At 43.8% G+C, this 20,888-nt stretch overlaps 1 protein-coding gene across 2 annotated transcripts; it reads right to left on the bottom strand.

Moving 5' to 3' along the window:
- Positions 1-4,268: 4,268 nt before the first annotated feature.
- cdc42ep4a (CDC42 effector protein (Rho GTPase binding) 4a) lies at positions 4,269-19,118 on the bottom strand. Of its 2 annotated transcripts, none has more exons than XM_065964885.1 (2): positions 18,821-19,118; positions 4,269-6,941 (listed from the first exon to the last, which is right to left on the bottom strand). In XM_065964885.1, the coding sequence occupies exon 2, from the start codon at positions 6,808-6,810 to the stop codon at positions 5,740-5,742; it is 1,071 nt and encodes a 356-aa protein (XP_065820957.1). In that variant the 5' UTR covers positions 6,811-6,941; positions 18,821-19,118; the 3' UTR covers positions 4,269-5,739. The 2 variants fall into 2 exon arrangements, with proteins under 2 accessions (XP_065820957.1, XP_065820958.1); XM_065964886.1 differs by lacking the exon at positions 18,821-19,118 and adding an exon at positions 9,183-9,411.
- Positions 19,119-20,888: the final 1,770 nt, after the last annotated feature.

Raw genomic sequence — 20,888 nt, 5'->3', positions numbered from 1 at the left:
CTGTTTGATCAGTCAGCAGATCGGCTTGGAGGCAGATATTTCAGCGTTTGAATTAGACACTCTGGCAATAAGTGCTGAGATTTATTCAAATAAAAAGAAGGGAGAAATGTATTTGCAGAATGTCTGACATATAAATGATGAGCAACGATGGTTTCTTTATTTTAAAGGAATATATATGCACTGCACTTAAAGCTCCTGTGAGGGACTTTTTGTTTTGGTTTGATTTTGGTGCCCCCTGTGGTCAAAGCATTACTTCTTATCGCTTTTTTATCTGGTACCTGCACATGTGCATGTAATGTTTTTCAGCGTACATCTCATTCTACTTTTTTAACAGTCAAATACAGCACACTCAATTTTTGCCACAATAAATGATTTTAAAAAAGAGGCTGTTTCGGCAGCATGCAGTAATAAACTTTGTCTGACACCTACCCTGCGCCAGCAGTTTAAGGCATTACAAATTACTGAATAAAGATAGTCACTCTCGTAGCTGATGGTCTCGTTTGCTTTCGTGGCTCATAAAAAGACATATTGATTTCAGTCTGTTTCATAACCAGCTAAAAACTCCTCATAGGAGCTTAAACAGTCCTTGGAAGTTTGATGTCTCTCTTTCTTCAACTTCACACAGATCAGATTCTATACATCTTCTTCTAGGCGGGCTACCTCCCCCGGGTACAGTGAGACCCCCCCCCCCCCCCCCCACCCTTGGTACTCTGCATACATTTGGTTAGAGATATCTGCATCAAGGCATGGGAAAGGATGTCTGGATGGCATCCAGTTTTCTCACTCCCAACCTCAAAAGCACAGTAAGGGCTTTCGACCATCATACTCCCCTTCCAGTTCTTTGCCAGCAAACAACTCCACACACTCACTCAAACACAGACACACACACACCACCACCCCCACACACTCCCCCGGCTCTCTCATCAGAGCAGAGCTACAGAGCAGAAATGGCTGTTTGTTTATGACCCGTTAAAAAAAAAAAAAAAAAAAGGTCTTGCAAAATAGTGCTGCAAACATAAAGGAAAAATGCTGGAGCTGCTGGGAGTGGTCTGCATTTTTGGGGGGAACTCACACGCTAATGTGTGTGTGTATGTGTGTGTGTGTGTGTGTGTGTGTGTGTGTGGGAGGGGAGAGGGAGCAGAGCCAGGCAAAGGGCGGGATATGAACAATTTTGCATTCTGCTTCTTCTCTCCCCCATCCCCCACGTTCTATACTTCCCCTCGCTCCCTCCTTCATCCCCCTCCCCACCTTCCCCTTCCCTGGTCCCCCCTCCACCAACAGGTTGTTTAATACTTTCCAGATTTCAGCATGCCGTCGGCCTCCTGGAAGAGCTGCAAGTCTGCTGATGGAATTTGGCGGAAAAGGTTGTGGGTCCAGGCTGGGGCTCCTGACATAATAAACCGAAAGGCAATGAGCGCCTCCCATTGGCCGATCAAGTAAGAAAATATGATTTTCAAAGAGGAGTTGGAAAGTGAAGGGAAATGACATTTGACAGCCTCTGTAGCAGACGAGAAAGTACATCCAGGGTGTTTGAGAGGGAGAAACAGCTGCAGGGCAGACTCAAATTACAATGAGTCTCTTTTTTTGGGGGGGGGGGGGGGGCAGAGTCTCCAGAACAAATCGGCCGTCTCCGGTATCAAGTTCAAATGTGAGGGACAACTCGAACAGTTGTGTTCACATCCTGTCTCCTTCTACAAATCATCCAAATCACCCTCACTTGACAGACTTGGTGATGAGTTGGGAGATTTTTCTTTTGTGGTAACTTTTCTGTAGACACCATAAATGAAATAAAAATAATCAATCAAAATAATGTTTGGGGGTGTACGATGATGCAGAGATATTAAAAAGATACATTTTACAGCCCCAAAGTCAAATAAGCTATTTCACTGACACGCCCATCCCCAGATGTGAGCTGCATTCAACCACTAGATGGCAGTAGGTGACAAGCTTTAGACTAAGTACTAGACCAGCGGCACCAGACACATATATAATATAGTGGACAAAATAAAACACTTTTTTTTTTTTTACGTACAAAGGCGAAAGTGGTGACTAGAGAAGATTTAGACTTTCCTTCTCCAGGAAACAAACAAGAAAAAAACCCAACAAGCTCTAAAAAGAAAAATGACTTTATACAGAGGGAGAACAGTGGGATCAATACCCCCACTGGTTTGTATTGACTACAGCGATCGATATAAATGGCCTGTTTTTACCACAAGTGTAAGAATAATGACTTTTTCTTGCCCTCTGGCAGATTGGACGCTGGTCTAATGTGACTGTGAAAAACTGAAAGTGGAAGGAGATTAAACATGCCCCGAAGAGGGGGATGAAGGATGGGATTAGAAAAAGAAAAAAAACATCCAAAAAAGAAGAATGGAGATGTTATTTTGGCACACAGGGTGCAGACTTTGTATTGTTGGCTGACTAAACAGAGAGCGGTGAACTTTGAGCCTGCAGTGAGGGGGGTTCACCGCGGGTTCAAAAAAACAAAAAAGGTGGATGGAAAAATCAAAGATGACAAACAGCTCAGAGTTGGTGATGATAAAACAGGATTTCATTCATTAAGCATCTCATGACTCATCAAAAAAAGGGCTCCCTGTCATCATTGTGTATTTGACTTGTCGAGATATCAGAGTTTTAAACTTAGGCAGGGTACTAATAAAAAATGAAAAGATAGTGATACATCTATTCAATACCATGGAAACCAAAATAGAAGAGGAGCCGAGCCCAGCTGTCATTGGGTGAATGGCAGGGTTCACCCTGGACTGCTCGCCTGTCAATCACACGGCTGATAAACAGAGACAAACAAGACCTATGAGTCACCACCAATTAACCTAACAACTATGACTTGCAGGAGGAAGCTGCAGTAACCCCATTCATGCACGGGGAGAACGTGCAATCTCCCTCAAGCTCACTGTCCAACTAGGGACTTGAACCTGGAACCTTCTTGATGTACGGTAATGGGCACTAAAGCACGGCTCAACCTGGCAGCCCTGGACTGTCCCAACATAGCCCAAACAGTTGAATATGATAGAAATCCTGCCTCCAACAAGGCAAATGGTAATGGGTTAGGATTATAGGGTGGCAAATCAAATTGAGGCCCTCGCCAGCCACTTCTGGGCACCCAATATCAGTTTTTTCTCGTATCCAATTGCGGAAAATTACAAGCCAACTCAAGTGTCCCCCGTCGGAATAGCAAAAATATGTTACAAAGGTATTTGTACTATTTTGAAAGTGCTTTCTCTCTTTCACTCGCTGCAGCTTCTGGTTTAAAAAATGAGGTTATTCTAAAGGTTTGGTACTTATACTACTATACTCAATATCGATCATTAAAATAACAGAGACAGAAGACTAAAGCGGCTCCATGGGGGAATCTTTTAAAGTAAGCCTATTTAGTCCTTTTCTCTCTCTCACACACGTTAAGTCATGAGTCATCCAATCATTCTCAACTTGTATGGTTTTAATACTTAAGAGACATATTCAACAAGTGCTCGATTGCTTCCTTCCTTCCTCTCCTGGGAGAGCCAGAGAACAGTGACAGGAAACCGAGACAGCACTCAAGGAATTCCTCTGTAAGCGCTTGCTGATTGAGTAGCTCTTCTTCTGCGTTATCCGCTGATGCAATGAGACAAAAGCGGCAATAAAAAAGAAAAAAACTATGCAGCAGCAAAGATATTCAGGATTTCTTTTATTGAAAAATATAGGTTACTTTAGATAATACAGAGGAAAAAAAAGAGAGAGAAAGAGAAAGAGAAACAAGTAAGGCGTAATATTTAAATGTATACACAGAGGGCGACACAGAAAAACTGGAATCTTCCCATTTGCACAACATCGTCCACCCAGAAATTACCTGAATATATAATGTAGTGTTTGAGTGATTGGAAATATAAATATCCAGTTATGCAAATGTATACTTTTTTTACTTTATTCCTGCATAATATCACATCTTAAAAGGCCTTTATTTCTTATTTTTTAAACCAACAAGCAGAAACTCAAATTCAACAGTGATTACCCACACAGTGGAGGATGTGACAGACGGATTTGACAGGCTCTCCCAAAAGTCGGCTTCACAAACGAAAATTATTTTTGGCTAGAAAATTATGATTTGGCACATCTTGTCAGCATCAGTTAAGGCATTGAAATCAATCAGAGCGACGAAGCCTCGCTACTTCTGGCCATGGTTTTCTTATTTTTATTTTTTTTAAATGATGCAAGAGATACAGTGGAGCTGCAATGACTATGCAACTTGCATAAAAATAGACAAATTAGACTTCTTCTTGCATCTATTGCTGGCTGCGTCTTTTCCTTTTTCATCCACTCTTTGAACACAAACATAGCAAAGACTTTTTTTAAATTCTTTTCAAAGATTAAAAAACAACAGGTATTAAACACCAAATACAAGTAGTGTCTGGTTTAATTGTGCCTGCTGGTGCACTCGTTTTTCCAATAACACACACCCTCAAGCCCGCTTCATGAGTGGTAGTGGAATCTGTTTGATGCATTAAGGCAGCCTCTACACTAATGAGGATCAACATCTTTTTCTGTTCTTTTTTTTTTCAGTTCAGTTGCAGCGCTGCAGCTGCTCGGATGTACAGAAATAAAGAGGAAGTGGTTATTACACGGTTTTCAGTTTTAGCTCTGATGACAGATTAGAAGAAGAAAAGGAAGAAGAAGAAGAAAGATGGCTGATTCATGTCAGTTTGAAGAAATCTGCTAAATCATTATCATAGTTATGGCTTCAAGCAGCAGGAGTTAAGAATCAGTTTCTTGGTAAAACAAAAACAGGGAAAAGTCCTCCTCCAGTGTGCTCACAAGCTACTCCCACCACACTGGTTTCCTGTAGTAACACCATAGTTTGCAGTAAATGCAGGCTAATGTGTCTCTGCTAGCTTTACAAACCTTCTACTCTCAAATTGCCATTGAGGCTCAGCCTGTGTGGCGCTCACAGGGAATCAAAAACAGAACAGAATTTCGGTTTGGGGCTTTGTGGTCCGGCCTTTTTTTAAACTGCCGGAAATGGCAAGCCTTTGAGCAGCGTCACAAGGATCCTGAGTTGCATAAGGGAGAGAACCCTGAAAGATCTGTGGCACTTACAATGTTTTCAAGTGACATGAGGCTTAAGGCAGGGCTTCACACTGCAGCGTCAAACACAGCCCTCTTTATTATGGTGACAAGATACCTACCAGTGATCCTGTGGTGACAGAGGCCTGTTCTGCTCAGCTCGGGCCTCTTGATGTCCCAGAGGCAGAGAGAGAGGGAGAGCACAACAAGAAGAGGAGAGGGGAATGAAATGGAAAGAAAAAAAACATGTGACACATAAAGGAGGAGGAGACAGAAACAGAGAGAGAGAAAGTGTGAACCGAGCTTTAGTTACGCAAAGTGTTTTTTTTTTCCCTACAAAAAGTTTCTTTCCGACACGTCCTCCCTGCTTACTTTTGGAATGATCCAGAGTCATAAAGTGGCTGCTTTTCCAACGTCAGTTCACTGAAGTGTTCAAAAAGCGAGAAATGGATTGACAAAACAAACAAAGAATGGAGGGCGAGACTCTGCGACAGACAGAGTTTGGTTCTCATCCTAAAGGAGCAGTCACTCTCTCCTCACAGAGTCCTTCCGTCTCCTCCCGTATTCCAGTCTCACAGCACTCGACAAGCAGCGCCTCGTTTCCCGTTCGAGTGCAAATCCACACCGTCAAGGACTTGCTATGGTTTCACATAAACTCCTTCCATCATCTCTGTGCCGCCCTCATACGCGGATCTCATCGTCTTCGTCCTCCAAGAAAGACGAGAAGTTGCTCTCCTCCTCCGGCGGCGCACTGAAGGTGGCGCTGTCTGTGTCTCCTGTGTAGGTCTGGCTGCTGGGTTTCTCATCCAGGGCGGCCGAGCCGGAGCTGGACATGGAGCAGCTGTCAAGGTGCTGCAAGTGTTTGGGACGAGTCTCGGGGGTGTACTCGGGCGTGTAGGGGCCTCCATTTGCAGGCTCCAGATCACTAGAGCCAGCTGGATGCATGGAGGCCTCCTCCAGCTCCTCCTCTACCTCTGCCTCCATCTGCTCCTCTGTATCCTCCTCTTTCTCTTGCTCCACGCTGTCCTCCTCCTCCTCCTCATCCTCCTCGCCGTGGGCGCTGAGGGCTGGTGAGGCCCGGCCCTCGCTGCTCTTGCCCTCCTCGTAGCCCAGATCATCATCCTCCTTCTCCATCACCCCGAGGATGTCGCCCAGCATGGAGGGGCCCAGGTCTAGATGGAAAGACATGACCGACTCAGCTCGCTTCATTCCGCCTCCGTAGTGGTGGGAGGTCGCCGGAAGCTCCGTCAGCTCACCGAAGTTCCTCTCCTCCAGCTCTAAGAAGTGAGTGGCTGTAGCAGCAGATGCACCTCTGCCATCCACCTCAGCAGGCTGCTTTAAAGGACTCGAGGACAAACTTTTAGACACAATACTGTCTCCTCCGCTTTCATCGTAGAGAAAAGGCAGAGACATGGCGTTCTTCACATAAGTGGGCGACCCACCAGGGAGCACCAGAGTGTTGTCTTTCTGCTGGTCCACTCTGGTCACCGACTGGGAGCGCTTGCTGCTCCTGAAGGTGCGAGACAGGAGGCCGGGCCGGGGGGAGCTGGGGTAGGACGTGGACTCGGGGGGAGGTTCCCCTGAGCGGCTGCTGAGGAAGGAGGTGTCGCCGAACGCATCACCGCTGCGGCCGACATGCATAGTGTGGCGGAAGTCGCCCAGAGGAGCGCTGATCATCTCCCTGGTCAGGTCCATGCGGGAGCGACGTTTGGTCTGGGCGGAGCCGGACACGAGCTGTTTCAGGATCGGCATGGTGGCTGATTGTTTAGTTTTTTATTTATGCAAAAGTAGTCCAAGATGCAGGTGGGCCTTGAGAAGGGTTTTAAGTATAATCCTTATTAGAGACTTTGGATTGAATCCTCAATTGCAGTCAGCCTGAGAACCTGAAATATGAAAATAGAGAAAAATAAATTACACTTCAAATAAGGGCTGCAAGATATCGGTAAAAAAAAAAACTGACACTGCAATACCTTTTTCTATACGGGATTTACATATACGCACCTAAAGTAACTACCTGCATGCAAATGTGGTGAGACGATGGCAGAGAGAGAACAGGTAGAGCAGTAAGATTCTTTATAAGCTTTACAAAAAGACTGGAGGGTAACATTTGCATTTCTTATGCATCCAAAAATAGAGATGCACCGATTGTGAAAATCAAGGCTGATAATGATGTTTTTTTTTTTCATTAATACTTCTTTGTAATTCTGTGACTGTCCTTCAAATGAGATTTGATGTTTCATAACTGTTGAGAGCAGTCCCTCCTCTTCAAATGTCACTGGAGCATGCATCACAAACAGAAAGCTGCAGATCTCTCTCAGTGACAGAGTTAGACTCCCACACTGCCAACACTTTCTATCAAGTCTGACCATGAATGCAAATCAGTTTGACCAACAGGAGACTTTTTTTTTTCTGCCCAATAAAATACATTTTCTCTCAATCAGGTTGTGTTTACTAGCTTTACAAGCTTTATATTACTGCAACACAACAGATACACATCCCCTACCGACATCAGTGCATGCCACTTTATTTGCTGATGGGCAGATGTTTGGGCCGATATCTGCTGATACAGATGTTCAACCGATGCATCAGTGCATCCCAAGAAACAAAACACTCTTCTGTTTAAATGTTTGCACTCTGTCTTTTACTAACTGTGTTTCACGGCACTGTTCATCGCACATGTGCAGAAGGAGAAGACACTTTAAGTAGACACTTAGCTGCATGTGTGGCACATCACAGAATTCTTTAGCATTGTTACGGCAACACTGTCTCTGATAGGTTGTATGGCATGGCTGCCAAGCTAGTGGGGTGGGGGGGGGTGGGCCTTCCTGCCTGGTCGTACAGCCAATGACTGGGAAGCCACCGTCTTGATTAGCTGAGGCGGGCAGGTGTGCTGGGAGACAAATGTTTGGGACTGTGAGATGCTTTGTGAGTTTTTATGACGAGAGACTGTTTATTGCTTCCTGTTTTCTTGGTAACTAAGTCTGTTGAGTTAATGTCACACGTTTTTAGTTTTACAATATTGAACTGTCATCCGACATGGAGACGAACGCGTTGGGACCGAGCAGAGTGAGCTGGTCCAGAGAGTGACGCAGCCGAAAGAAGACTACAACAGGTAAAAGTCTGTCCCCCTTACCGTAGTCGGCAGCCGCAAGCAATTATGCCACGGGCAGCAGACGCCTGGAAGCCCTAGACAAGGTTCAAATCCCAGGGTTGTGTTGTGCACATTACATCCTGCTTGTAAATATTGGTATATGGCTGTGTTGTACCATCAGGTAAACAAAAACATCTTAAGGAATTCCAAAATGTTCCTCTAATTACAAGAGCTGAAGCTTTCAATTCTGCACACCCATAATGATAAGCCACACACTACTGAGATCCCTGTGAGCTGACCTATGACACACTAACAAACCAAAAAGAAAAAAACATCGGGGAACACCACAGGATTCTGCTTTCATGCCGATTTATAATTGAAAAGCAAAACACCAACCACAGAGCAGCATGAATGGGAGAGGGATAGTCGAGTGCTGGCTGGGGATTTTTTCGGGTGCAAAACTCAACTCTGACTGCACAGCTATAGAGTATGTGTCCAGAAACTTATCTCCAAGGCACAGAAGAATTCAATTATACAAACACCAGAGAACAACAAAAAAAAAAAAAACAGCTTTATCAACTGGATGAGCTATTCAGCAGGTGTGGAAGCAGAGTTTTTGACAAATGTATAAGACATCGTGATCAGGTAAAAGAGAAGAGAGGCAATATATCTCCGGCTTCTCCTCAGACAGTGTTTAAGCCCCTCTGGGTTTTGTTTTGACTGACAGTTGGTGGAAAACGTGTTTCTGCATTATTGAGACACGCAGCCCAGACAGGAAACCTCACCACAGGGCTGCCATGCTTCTTCCTCAGGTGCCACACTAGGAAGTGAAGAAGCAGGGCGTCTCATTAGCGATTACAGCCCCCACATATTAAACGCACATCAAAAAGAGCACTGCCACGGTGGTCTTCAAGTGGAGTGTAGGCATTTTTTTTTCTGCAGACAGACATCATAAGCACAAAAAGACCTCTTGACTCGTGGGTGGAAAACATCTCGTCGGTTTCATGTAAGGAGGCCTGAAGGAAAGGCTTACCTTGCCGGCTCCAGTGAGCGCCTCCGTGTCGGCTCACACATAGTGCCTCTGTGTTTGTTTACTCGCGCTCAACACAGAGAGTATCATCCAAACAGTCAGCAACTTAACCTTGACTTCAGATATCTCGCAGGCAAGCCTTCAAAAGACATTCAAGTCAGAGCTGTTTTCAGTAGGAGTGCCGGCGGGAGAATTTGGCTGTTTCATGAGGCAAGCTTTTTAGTGCATTGACCTCGTTCTTGGGTCTCCTCCCCCCTCCTCTCGTCTTCACCAGCTGAGCCTTTACTTGTCTTCCTGTTAATGCCCTTACCTGCTTTGGTTTCTATGGAAACACCCTCCCGCAGCAGCGTTTCCTGTCAGTGGCTGCAGAACGCTTCAGGCCTCATACGAGCGTGCAACACATGGCACCCTTCTGTGTCAACCTAGAGCCCGTACAATACGGCCTTCTTGTCTGATGTCTGCTCTGTTTTTCTGCACAGTCACTCCATCCATGTCGTGTGTATATGTCTTGGGAAAAGTGGAATTATTCAAATACACAAATGTTCCGCTACTGGTGACAAGCACATCGAAGAATCTATATGATGGGGAACGAGGCAGCCGAGACACGATGTGGAAACTTTCCATGAACTCTCAACACTTTTCTGCCAAAACACACAAACAAGTTAATTGTTTTTCTCCGCAGAACATGCATATTATTGAAGCTGCGTGTTGTAAACTGTTTTTTTTTTTTGTTTTTTTTTGGGGGGGGGGGGGATAATGAGGCGGACATAATTCACAGCGAGGCAGTTTTTTTTTCTGACTAGTTGCTTCTGGGTGGCACAAACAGATAAAAAAAAAGAAAACAACCAGCAGATGGAACAAGGGGAGAGATGGTGAAAAGCCCGCCTCCGACTCCTTCATCTCACACCCCAGGCCAAGATCAAGCTGAAAAGCTCAATAGAAGCCCACTGCAAGGATACAGGTTCTTCATCTGCCGAATCTAAATCAGATCCAAAAAAAAAAAAGCTCTGCACAAGCACAGGCCTTCAGCAACTACATCAAGCCGGATTCACAGCCCTGCTATATTTATAGCTTTGTGCAGCTTTGTGTGAGTGTTCGTGCATGCACGTCGTGTGGGTGTGTACACGTGAAATGAAAAAAAAAAAAGAAGTGGAAAAGGGCCTGAGAAGGCAGCCGTTAGCGTGGGAACTATGGGGTCCCAGCAGGGGGGGGGATGACTTTATAAACAGACTTTCACAACACTCGGGGTCTGGCTTCTAGTGAGATGCAGAATGTAGGACAGAAACAGACAGGAAGAGAGAAAAGGGAGGCACATCTGCATCATTTCATTTGGACAGCGGAGTCTGAAGCCGTTAACAAGCTTAAAAGAAAAAGAAACCAACACAAACTGCACACGTCTGTCTGACCGAGAGACCTTGAGCCCTTGCAGTGATATGTGATTTTTAAGCTGACTGACTGGTTTCCAAACCAACACTGCTTCACTTCTCTAATCTTTTTTTTTTTTTTTTTTTTTAACATCTCTTGGGGTAAATGGTATTCCATCCCATTTCCCCTCATATGTATTTCTGTCATGGGAATGTAGAGTAAGCTCTGTTTATAGATCACATAACCCAATTATCAATGTAAATACCTAGCCTGCCGGGACTAGCTAGGGGAGGATTCCAAATCTGCTTAAATATCATATGGTTATATAGCCACTACTTTGTGGGAAGAAAATACACACCCAACTCCTTGGAGGGAAAAGCGCAGAAATAACGTAGGAGGGAGATAAATAGAAATGAGTTCTTTTACAGAACAGGGTGAGAAAGGGAGCACTAAATCAGACGCTATAACCTGGGTGAATTCACCTGGGAACATTTTGTGTTGTAAAGGAAATGTATCACTGCTTTTTTTTTTTTTTTTTTTTTAAACACTGTAAAAAGATGCTATATAAGAGGGAATGAACTATGCTGAAAAATCACTTAATCTTCAAGCTTTTACAGCTCAGACAACAGGAGGAAAAAACACTACAAAGTGAATTTATGGGTATCATATGATTTAAAACATTTATACCAAATATTGACCTCTTGGATAATTAGATTTTTAAGCGGTGCATGGCTGCTTACTTTACACTGGGCCAGTCAACACTACTTCACTCAAACACACACAGACACACACAGACACACTTAAACACGACTAATGGTCCATTTCCCTAATTGAGTATTGATGCAGCTTCTTTGTGCTTAATTCGACTAGTGTGTATTCCACTGTCTGGGAGAGGGCCACTGCTGCTGTGTTGTTGGGGGGTGGGGGGGGGTTTCTGTCTGCTTCATTAGAAGTCACTGACCTGGATGGACAACCACATGACCTGAGGGTGAAATGACATTTAGGGGGGGGAGGGAGGGTCACATGCGACCTAAAATCTGGGACTGCAAATGGATGGTTTCCTCTCTCCTATTGACGTCTTAAGCAGCTCTGCCTACAGTAATCACTCGTTCGGTTGTCAAAGTTTTCAGTGCTTTGATATTTTTTAATACCATGAGTTTAAAACTATACGATGGCCATTACTTTACTGATCGACAGTATCGAAAATAACCGGAAATTTAAAGAACTACATTTATTTCATAAGACTGAGAGTAAGGAATCCGTTGCAAACTAACTCCTGCACATGGTCAAAATGGCACAAAAATATAATCAACGTTTCCTTTTTGTTCAATTTAGTCTGGGTGCACGAGTTTGCCTGCAATTTGTGGCAATTCCAAACAAGAACTGATGAAATATTGGGTGTCTCGGACTTCTATTTTTGGTTGCCAGGGTATCAAATCAGGTATCTATATTGTGTAAAATTTGATGTATCATATCAAAAGTTTACAATTCCGATATTGTTACGACTAGAGCCGACTGATTAATCAGCCAGCAGATAATATCGGCAGATATTATAATTTCCAGTGACTATCGGAATCTGCACATTTTATAGCAGATATGCGCCAACAAAACTAGATTTTTTTCACCTATCAAATAGAAAGCATTTCGTTTGAGTTTCATTGTATTACACTAGCAGGGTGTGCTCTGTCAAGCATTATCACTCCCCAGAGTGTCAAGCAGTGATGCACGTACATGCACAGTTACTTTCAAGTTGATGGATCAACCTAATAAATGAGTATATCTATCAATCTCTACAGATCGAACATCAGTATCTGACATTTTCTCTCTCTGAGAAAATCGGCCCAAAAAAGCTCATATCGGTCAGGCCCTAGTCACAACCCTACTTATACCATTTGCAGACATTTGTTAGTGTCGTTCATTCCCATGTGTTTAAGTGCAGGAAGACACGCACACACATGTTCCATTAATTAAGCAGACAAATGGCCTCTGCAAGATAGGTATCTGCAACTCAGTTAGCAGGGCTTAATATCTCATTTAGGAAGGAGCAGCCCAAGGACAAACAGCGGAAATCACATTATCTCTCAATCACACAGACAGGGAACAAGAGGCATCAAGCTGACACTGCCCTTTGAGATATATAAAGCAATAGGAAAACAAGCAGCTCTAATCAAAATGTACAGTCAGGGCCATCCTACTTGCATAAAAAGGCGGATTTAGTCGAGCCATTTGCCCATGGTGTTGTGGATTCAGAGCAAGTTGTTTCGGAGCCACAGGGTATCTCCAGTGCCCTCCTGCCACCACCACACATTTCCCACGCCTTTCTCCACCACGCAGCACCGATACAGCAAGAATGCCGAGGGCACGTTTGGATCAAAGTGTAAATCCGCTGTGGTCCAAAGAGCAAGGCAAATCCACAAATCTGTTACAGTGAAATGCTGGGGAAATAGAGGACACAGCAAACGGAGATGCTGACACATTTCTTTGTGTGACAGACAATTTAATGGCACTTTAATGGATTTAGAGCTGAAACCAGTAGATTGTTGACTAAAAGGGTGGTCCAGTTTGTCTAATGGGAAGAGTTGCGTCTTTTGTCTGGTTTTTTTGGTCATCTTTAATGGAATAGTTTTCAGTTTGGACCATTGATGAGTCAAATTAAGACATCTGAAGCTACTCTCTTTGGCCTTAGGGAAACTGTGATGGGAAGTATTCATTATTCTGTAACCTCAAACACTCGTAAAAATGATCAATTAATCGGCAAAATAACAAAAAAATATTTTTAGCCGCACCTGTATGAGGAAATCATGACAACTGTGTCGCAACTATTCTTCAAAGTATCCCAAAGCAGAAGGAAATGAATATACACCTCAGACATCGTTTTATTTTTTATTTAACCCATCCCCACTCATACCTGGCATGTTGGTGTGAGGCGGTCTGTTATGCTAATATCACACCTCACCCAGCAGGGCGTCTTGCTCGGTAAGGATCAAAGCACGACAGACTTTTAGAGCCTTCCTGTTAATAAAAGCGCCCGTGGGCTTTTGAATTGGCATTCATATCAACCGACTTCTAAATCTGCGGCTATCCTTCAGATCAGTAAGAAGCTCGGGCTGGGGGAACAAACTTACAAGAAACTCAGTAGCGTTTAGAAATAACATGTTGTAAACTGTTAAATGAAGTGAAAACATTGTAGATGCTGTGTAATCAAAGTGCCTTGGTGGCTGGATAAACGAGGTAACACCTAGATATTGAAGGCAGTATTTATTAATATACCAGCTATAAAATGAGCTACACAAGCAGATGAGACAGGCTAGAGGGAAGGAGTAAAAGTGATGGACGGATGAGGACCGGGTCAGCACAGGGCAGCAGACACTGTAGCTTTCAAACGAGCCCCGACAGCCAATGAAAGGCTTCCTGGCAGAGAAAAGGCCCGCAGCCAGTCAGCTCGACGTGTACCAGCCGACCTCTGCTACCCGAGAGGAGATGACTTGTCTCTTTCACATTTACTGCCAACACAGCCTCCAGACACGACACTCCATCTCTCTCCCGATCTGTCGTCCACTTTGATGGAAGCGGCAGCTTTTTATTGTTACAGACTGAAGCAGCGAGAAGGAGCCGACGGCGGAGGAAATTATGTCCTCCGATTGGGCACGTTCACGAATGAAAAAGTATTCTGTGGGCGATGGTCGTCACAATTGTTGATGCTGTACGATACTTTTAGATTCTTTGATTCCACGTGTTTTAAAACTAATCTATCCTTTTAAATCAGTGGTTACCAAAGTGTGGGCTGGGACCCCTATGGGGCCGCAAGACCCCAAGAGGGGGGGGGGTCACAAGATGCCTTCAAAAAAAACGTATACCGGTAATTAAAATAATTTAATCAATCAAGTGAAATCAATGTGTAAAATTACTGAAAATGTTGGGTTATGGTGTGCACACGACAGCAACAACGTTGGTGTCTGCTGCTCTTTACACATAGATGAATACACCTTTATGTCTATTATTAAAGGTCTCATATTATGCAAAATACACTTTACCATGTCTTTCGAACACTAATATGTGTCCCTAGTCTGTCTACAAACCCCCAATTATAAGTAATTATGCTTGTATTATGCTGCTCCACAGAAAATGTGTGCTCAAACAAGCCATTTGGAGATTTTCCCTTTGTGGCATCACAAATGCAGGCCTTTTTTGGAGTTTGGCTCACAGATGGAGAGAGAGATGCAGAGCAGGTTGGAGAGTGACAGACAGGAGCCCTTTTCAGGAAAAAAGTGCCGTCTAAGCTCAGCCATCGTCACAACTTTGTACATTCATATTGATTACAGGATGGTGTGTTATTGGTGTCTCGGTCTGTGAATTCACATTGGGTTTCAGCATTGCGGAAGCAAGGCGCAGCGGGAGCTCCACATATACACGAAGTCAGACATGCACACACACGGCGCTGCACTCCGCCGCTGGCTCCGCCCAAACTCTGTAACGCCTCTGTTACCTCCAAAAAACGGTAACAAGAGGGGGGAACACTTTATCCCCCCTTCACAACTCTGTGACATTCAGATTGGAAGCGAAACATCAGAGGAAGAAAAGTATAACGTAATTTAAACCCAACACAAACCACATTGTCTAACCCTATACCTCGTTTGAAAATATAATATATTGCCCAGCCATAGTGACAACTCTAATTTGGGCTAAACATGGCTGATTTGTAATGACATCTACAATGCCCTTTTTATCCACTAACACTACAACACATTCCTGCTTTGTTGCCATCGCCTCTGATCTGAATAAAAGTCACCAACATGCAACTGATTTTCCCAGCCAGCACTGCTCTGCGTCAGCGTCAGCCGTGTGCCGAGCATGGCGTCTCAACACAAATGCATGAGTGGTGGGAGACATTGGCGCGGTGCCAGCCTTTTTAGAGTGTCTTATAATCACAGAGAATGAACAGAAAGCGAGTTGACACTGGCAATATCAACAGAAGAGCGTGCCAGAAATAACCACTTAGCATTTTTTTGCAAGTTTTATTTTTTTTTTGCTGTAATGAGACATGGCAGGATACTTTCCCAGCCTTTTTTTAATATATTTTTTTTCATTCTCGTCCAGCTGGACCTGCGAGGTCAACAACCAGCTCCAGGTCGTTATTAACTCTCCCTGAGATGTCTGAGTACTCATAAAACTATGTACGCACAAAGAAACGCAAGAATGTGACTAACTAGCAGAAGTAGGATAAGTGACCAACACCAGTGAGCAATCACCCGAGCATGGCCACACATGATGCTGCACATGAAGGACGTGTTATCGTGTTTTCTGGGGTACGTCCACAGGAAGGGGCCGGGAGAAAAATAATGCAGCAAACCCTCCCATCTCTCCGGAAATCTAGTCAGCCTGCCCTTCCTGACGGCTCGTAATGTAAACACGGCTGTCCTCCATCGTATGGCATTACTGACGAACTCAGCAAACAAACACAGCTCATATCTCCATCAACACGCAGCTTTTAATAACCTACAGGGGGCTGCAGGGGGGCTAAAGCTGGGACTGTGTGTTCATCAACAACCCCATATGAACTCGTATCAGAACCCAGAGGGCCTCAGGTTGGGTGACATTAATTATTTTTCAAACCTGATCCTCTTCGCTGCAGAAGGACGAGTCTCAGCTGACAGACTGCCAGAGACCGGTCAAGTAACTCTTAAAAAAAGCTGTAGAAGAAGAGCAGGGTTACATTTTTTTTTTTTTTTTTTTTTTTTTTTAAACCCTCGAGTGGAAACCTGCGTTCCTCAATGGAAAGAATGCAGGGAAATTATGGGATGCAGAGAATCTTGCTTTTAAAATGCACAAGTGCTATAATTATAGGGTCAGGAGTGCAGGAAAGCAACACAAATTTCACAGGCTGGAGGGAATCCAAAGAAGTAGCTATGAGGGCCCTTAATGGCAGAGAGAATGTATTCTGTTCACAATAAAAGAAAACCACTTGACTTCTGTTTGGCAACAGGCTGATTCTTAAGTGGATATTAAGTGCACTCTGCATCAAAAAATGGATTAAAACAACTCCCGTAAACAATAAAGAAGAGCTCTGACTTTTTTCAGAGTCTACTGGACAGGCAGGATTCATGACACTTTGAGGGTAGAAACGCTAAACTTGTCTGCTACCCTGATGTCAACACCATCTAATATTTACTACTATTGACAAGGAAACAGGAAGGTAGAGAAGAATAAACATTTCCTCCAGCTCATAATGCCAACCCCAGTGTCACAATGAAACCATGCTGGGTACAACCAGAAAACAATGCAACCAAACATGAGACGCAGGAACAAACACAGCATTGACACGCGACGACACGAGACGCCCTTAGAACAATGAGACGTCGGGGCGACGAGGTCATAAAGCGGGTAAGTGGGAATAAGCGTACAAATGAAGTGCTGCTTTAAATCAGGAGAAAAACTAGCAAATTATATCCATAAACATGTACACTGAGAACGTTTATGCAACCAAGCTTATAGAATTTGCAGGCCTGTGGAAAGAGCAAACTGACTGTCACTTAGCATGCACATCCTTCAGAAGGAAGCCATCATGTCCTCACAGGCATTCCAGGAAGAAGAAAAAAATAACAGTTTGTATCTGTATTTCCTGGAGTGTGAGGGGGCTGGACAGGAGACACACATTGCTTCAAGTGAGCACACAAATGTGGCAGACGTGTTCAAACACAGGACGCGGGGGCCTACACACATTCACTGACCACAAATAACACATGACAGTTGTGCACCACAAACAGGAGGTTTTTTTTAACGAGATGTTAATTGCCTCCAACTTGAAAGTACGGTGCGCGAACTCTCTACTCACTTTTGCAAACATAATTCTGAGCAGGTAGTGTTTCCCAGTGTGGGCTACAAGCCAGACACTGATGTCTATATCTCCACTGTGCTGTGCACCAATAACAGAGTGTTTGGCACAGTGTTGAACTACCGCAACAAGCACGGATAACTTTCACCTCCAGGCACGTCTCCTGCAGGCAATTAGAAGCTTTGTAATTTAAGATTTGGAGGAAAAGTAGAGCCTGTGCCTGCTCTGAGAGGCACTTCTGGGTGAAAGAGTCAACAGGCTAATATGACAGAAATCTGGGCGATGAAGCCGGCTTGTTTGCCGTGTCATCACCCTAAATCCATCACGGCGTCCGGCCAGAGCGAGTTGACATCTCACAAAGCCCCTCTGCACGTTTCTGGATAAGGCAGGTCGAATGTCACATTGAAACAGGCCAAAACAAAGAAAACCACCCAATGTGCCTCTGAAGCAGAGACTGCTGATAACATTATCTCCACAAACAAATGCTGAGGAGTTCTTATCAGCATGACGGTGACAGAGCGATGGCCAACAGACCTGAGGTCCACCACCTCATTATTATTATCCCGGTCAGTGAGCTCATCAGATGCCATCGTGACACCGGTGCCAAGCAAACTGAGCAGGACTGCCAAGTCGATAGACCCTGGGAATAATGGGTAATGAAGTGGACAGGGCAGGCGTGCAGTGCATGCTGAGGCAGAAATGTGAGATTTTTGTTTAGTCATCTAATCCTTTTGAATCTATCTCTTGCTGCAACTCAATATATGCTAATTTGTGTTTCTCACTGCCCAAAACAACATTTTACTCTTGCAAAAGTTTAGAAATATTTCAAAAAAACATTAAGAAGGAACATGCATTGGTGCAAGTCATCATTTACAGAATTGTTAGCATTGTCTGAATATTCTAAGCTCAACATTGTATTCTCATGAGGCCAAAGCGAATTTGAGGCTGGAGGAAAAAAAAGTGACGTAAAAAAACAACAAAAATGCATCCTTTCCAGCTTAAAGCATTCCCAAAGTAAGCTAATATCAGTTTATATGGAGAGATGATTTGTCGCTTGGGGGCTGCAGACAAAATAAGCTCAATTCTCGCGACAGTCTTTGACTAGGCTACATAAAGAAACGCCCCAGAAGAGTACAAAAAAATACTGCTTTCTAATGGTGCATTTGACAATACTTACTCCACTCGTGGATATATCACTGTCTGCTGACTCGATCACGTTACAATAAAGCTCTGATTCTGGGTGGGTCAATGGCAGCAGAACAATAAGTAGCTGACCACAAAAGAGTCAGCTGCCTTGCGCACGGTGCGCTCGGCTCAGCCTCCGAATAAAAGCCGCTCTGTCTGTTCAGTGTGTGCGGTATTAACACATGCACATGCTACACTTCCATGTGGTGAACTTAAAGTGCAAGAATAAAGATTGAAACACACACGCACACACACTTACCGAGCATCCCCATTCATAAAGCCGGGTGCTGCTTCACTTTAAGGCCCCCAGCAGGTAGACAATGAGGGGGTGCGTTCATCAGACGGAGGGAGGCGGAACGCGCTCAGATCGACTCCCGGATATCCAAAGAGCACAGTTAGCGACACGGATCTCTCTTATTAAAGGATAAAAAAGGTTGCTGCTGCTGTCTCCGCATCCTCAGAAGCGGTGCTGCTGCTCTGAAGAGTAATAATTCACTACAATGCCTCCTGCTGCCTCGGTAGTGTGTTTGAACACGCCCTCTTTACATGGCTCCTTAAAGACACAGGCTGCCAGCATGGGGCCCCCTTTAGACGTCTCGACCAGCCTCAGTCCTCCACTGTTAGAGGCGGGGTTTGAGTCACAATGACACAACAGGAAAAGCACAACACCTTTTTTTCAGAGTGTGTTTTTCATTTGCAAATCAGGTTGTGTTTTGAAAAATACTCCATTATGTTCTATGGAAAATATGCATAGTCATACTTGATTCAGAATCAGTAATGTCCAGGTACAATATAAGACTAACATGTTGACAGTATGACTCCAGGGATAGATGCCAAAGAATGCAATGTGAGCTAAAATAATCCTGACCATGTAAATAATTCATTTGCTTGCCTTATATAAACGAGGTAGGGGAATATTGTAAGCATAATATACCCAGGAAGCATTGCTTTGTTTTAGACAGTAAAATTATAAACAATGAAATTAAAAATATTTATTTTAAAAAAGGGGAGAAATCTAGTATACAGTTTCAGAAGATATTTGTGAAGTAAAGAGCCAAATATTGCCTCAGATACTATCACCCCTTCAGGTCACCTTAAGGAGTTGCATAATGTAGCACATTCATTCAACGCTCCTGTTGGGAACTTTTTTGTAGGTCTCCTTTTTTAGGCGACCCTTGCGGACCAACTAGCACTAAGTCTTTTCTTAGTGCTGATTTTGTCCTGTACATTGTAAAGATTGTGAAAAATACCACTTTTTTCAACAGTGAAATATATCACTTATTAAGAATCTTTGCCATAGGAAATGTTAAAAAGAAAAGTCAGTATGGGCAGCGTGCATGAACACCCATGCAGCAGCAGTGTCAGGAAGTTTGTGACAGATGTTATGGTTTCGCTATTTCAGCGAAATAAAAGGCATCAGAATTCATTTTGGTCTGTTTCATAACCGGCTAAAATCCCCTCGCAGTGGCTTTAACAGAGATAAGAATATAGAAGCTAACAAGGCTAAGGTTAGTCATTTATCGTTGTGTGCTGACACCTCTTGAAAAACAAGAAGCTTGCAAAATTTCAGGACGTTACGTGAAACAGAAGCTGATTCTTGGAGGGATAGAAGGCAGAGTGAGAATTTAAGAAAAGGTTTCCTGTGGAGTCACAAGCACTAAAAAATAACTATTGCATTAAATGATTTCAATATAAGGACTGAAGTCTAAAAGCCTTCATGGATTTCTCACACTGTTTGATCGTTGCAGACTGTGATGTGTGAGTGAAGCGTTTTCTTTCCTTCTTTCCGTCCTTGTGTATTCCAGCTTGATCAGCTGCGCTCTGCCAGTGACCGCTCATTAGTACCTTTTGCGATGGAAATGAGAGGGAAGTAGCCACGGTGCACCCCAAGGCTGTGCGTGCTCACCCTGAGCTCAGGAGAAAGGAATGTGTGAATGGTCGATAATTATCAAAAGGGCAAAAGTCATTCTCCTACCTGGATAGAATAACCATTCACTTTATTCTTTAACAGTCATTTTTGTATGAAAGCCTATCTGCTGTTCTTTGTGTAAATATAAAGAGCTGCATGGAGACTGTCCATCACACATTTTCAAAAGCTACTTACTGCCTTTGGCTACGTTCCCAGTATGTTCTGTCCCTGCAGCTGATGGAAGGACACAGTTCTTTATGGTGAGAATGTGACTGCTGTGGCCTTTGCTCTGTGTCAAGCTGCGTTCAAGTTTTATAAGTTACTTTTTCACATTCTCTGATCCAGAAGTGATGGTAACACGATATGTTGTGGCCAACACAGACGTAAAACATTCATTCAAATAGTGCTTGTACTCAGC

This window comes from Labrus bergylta, chromosome 16 (assembly GCF_963930695.1).
Source record: "Labrus bergylta chromosome 16, fLabBer1.1, whole genome shotgun sequence".
NCBI classification, from domain to species: Eukaryota; Metazoa; Chordata; class Actinopteri; order Labriformes; family Labridae; genus Labrus; species Labrus bergylta.
This window is presented reverse-complemented; position numbering and strand designations above follow the sequence as displayed.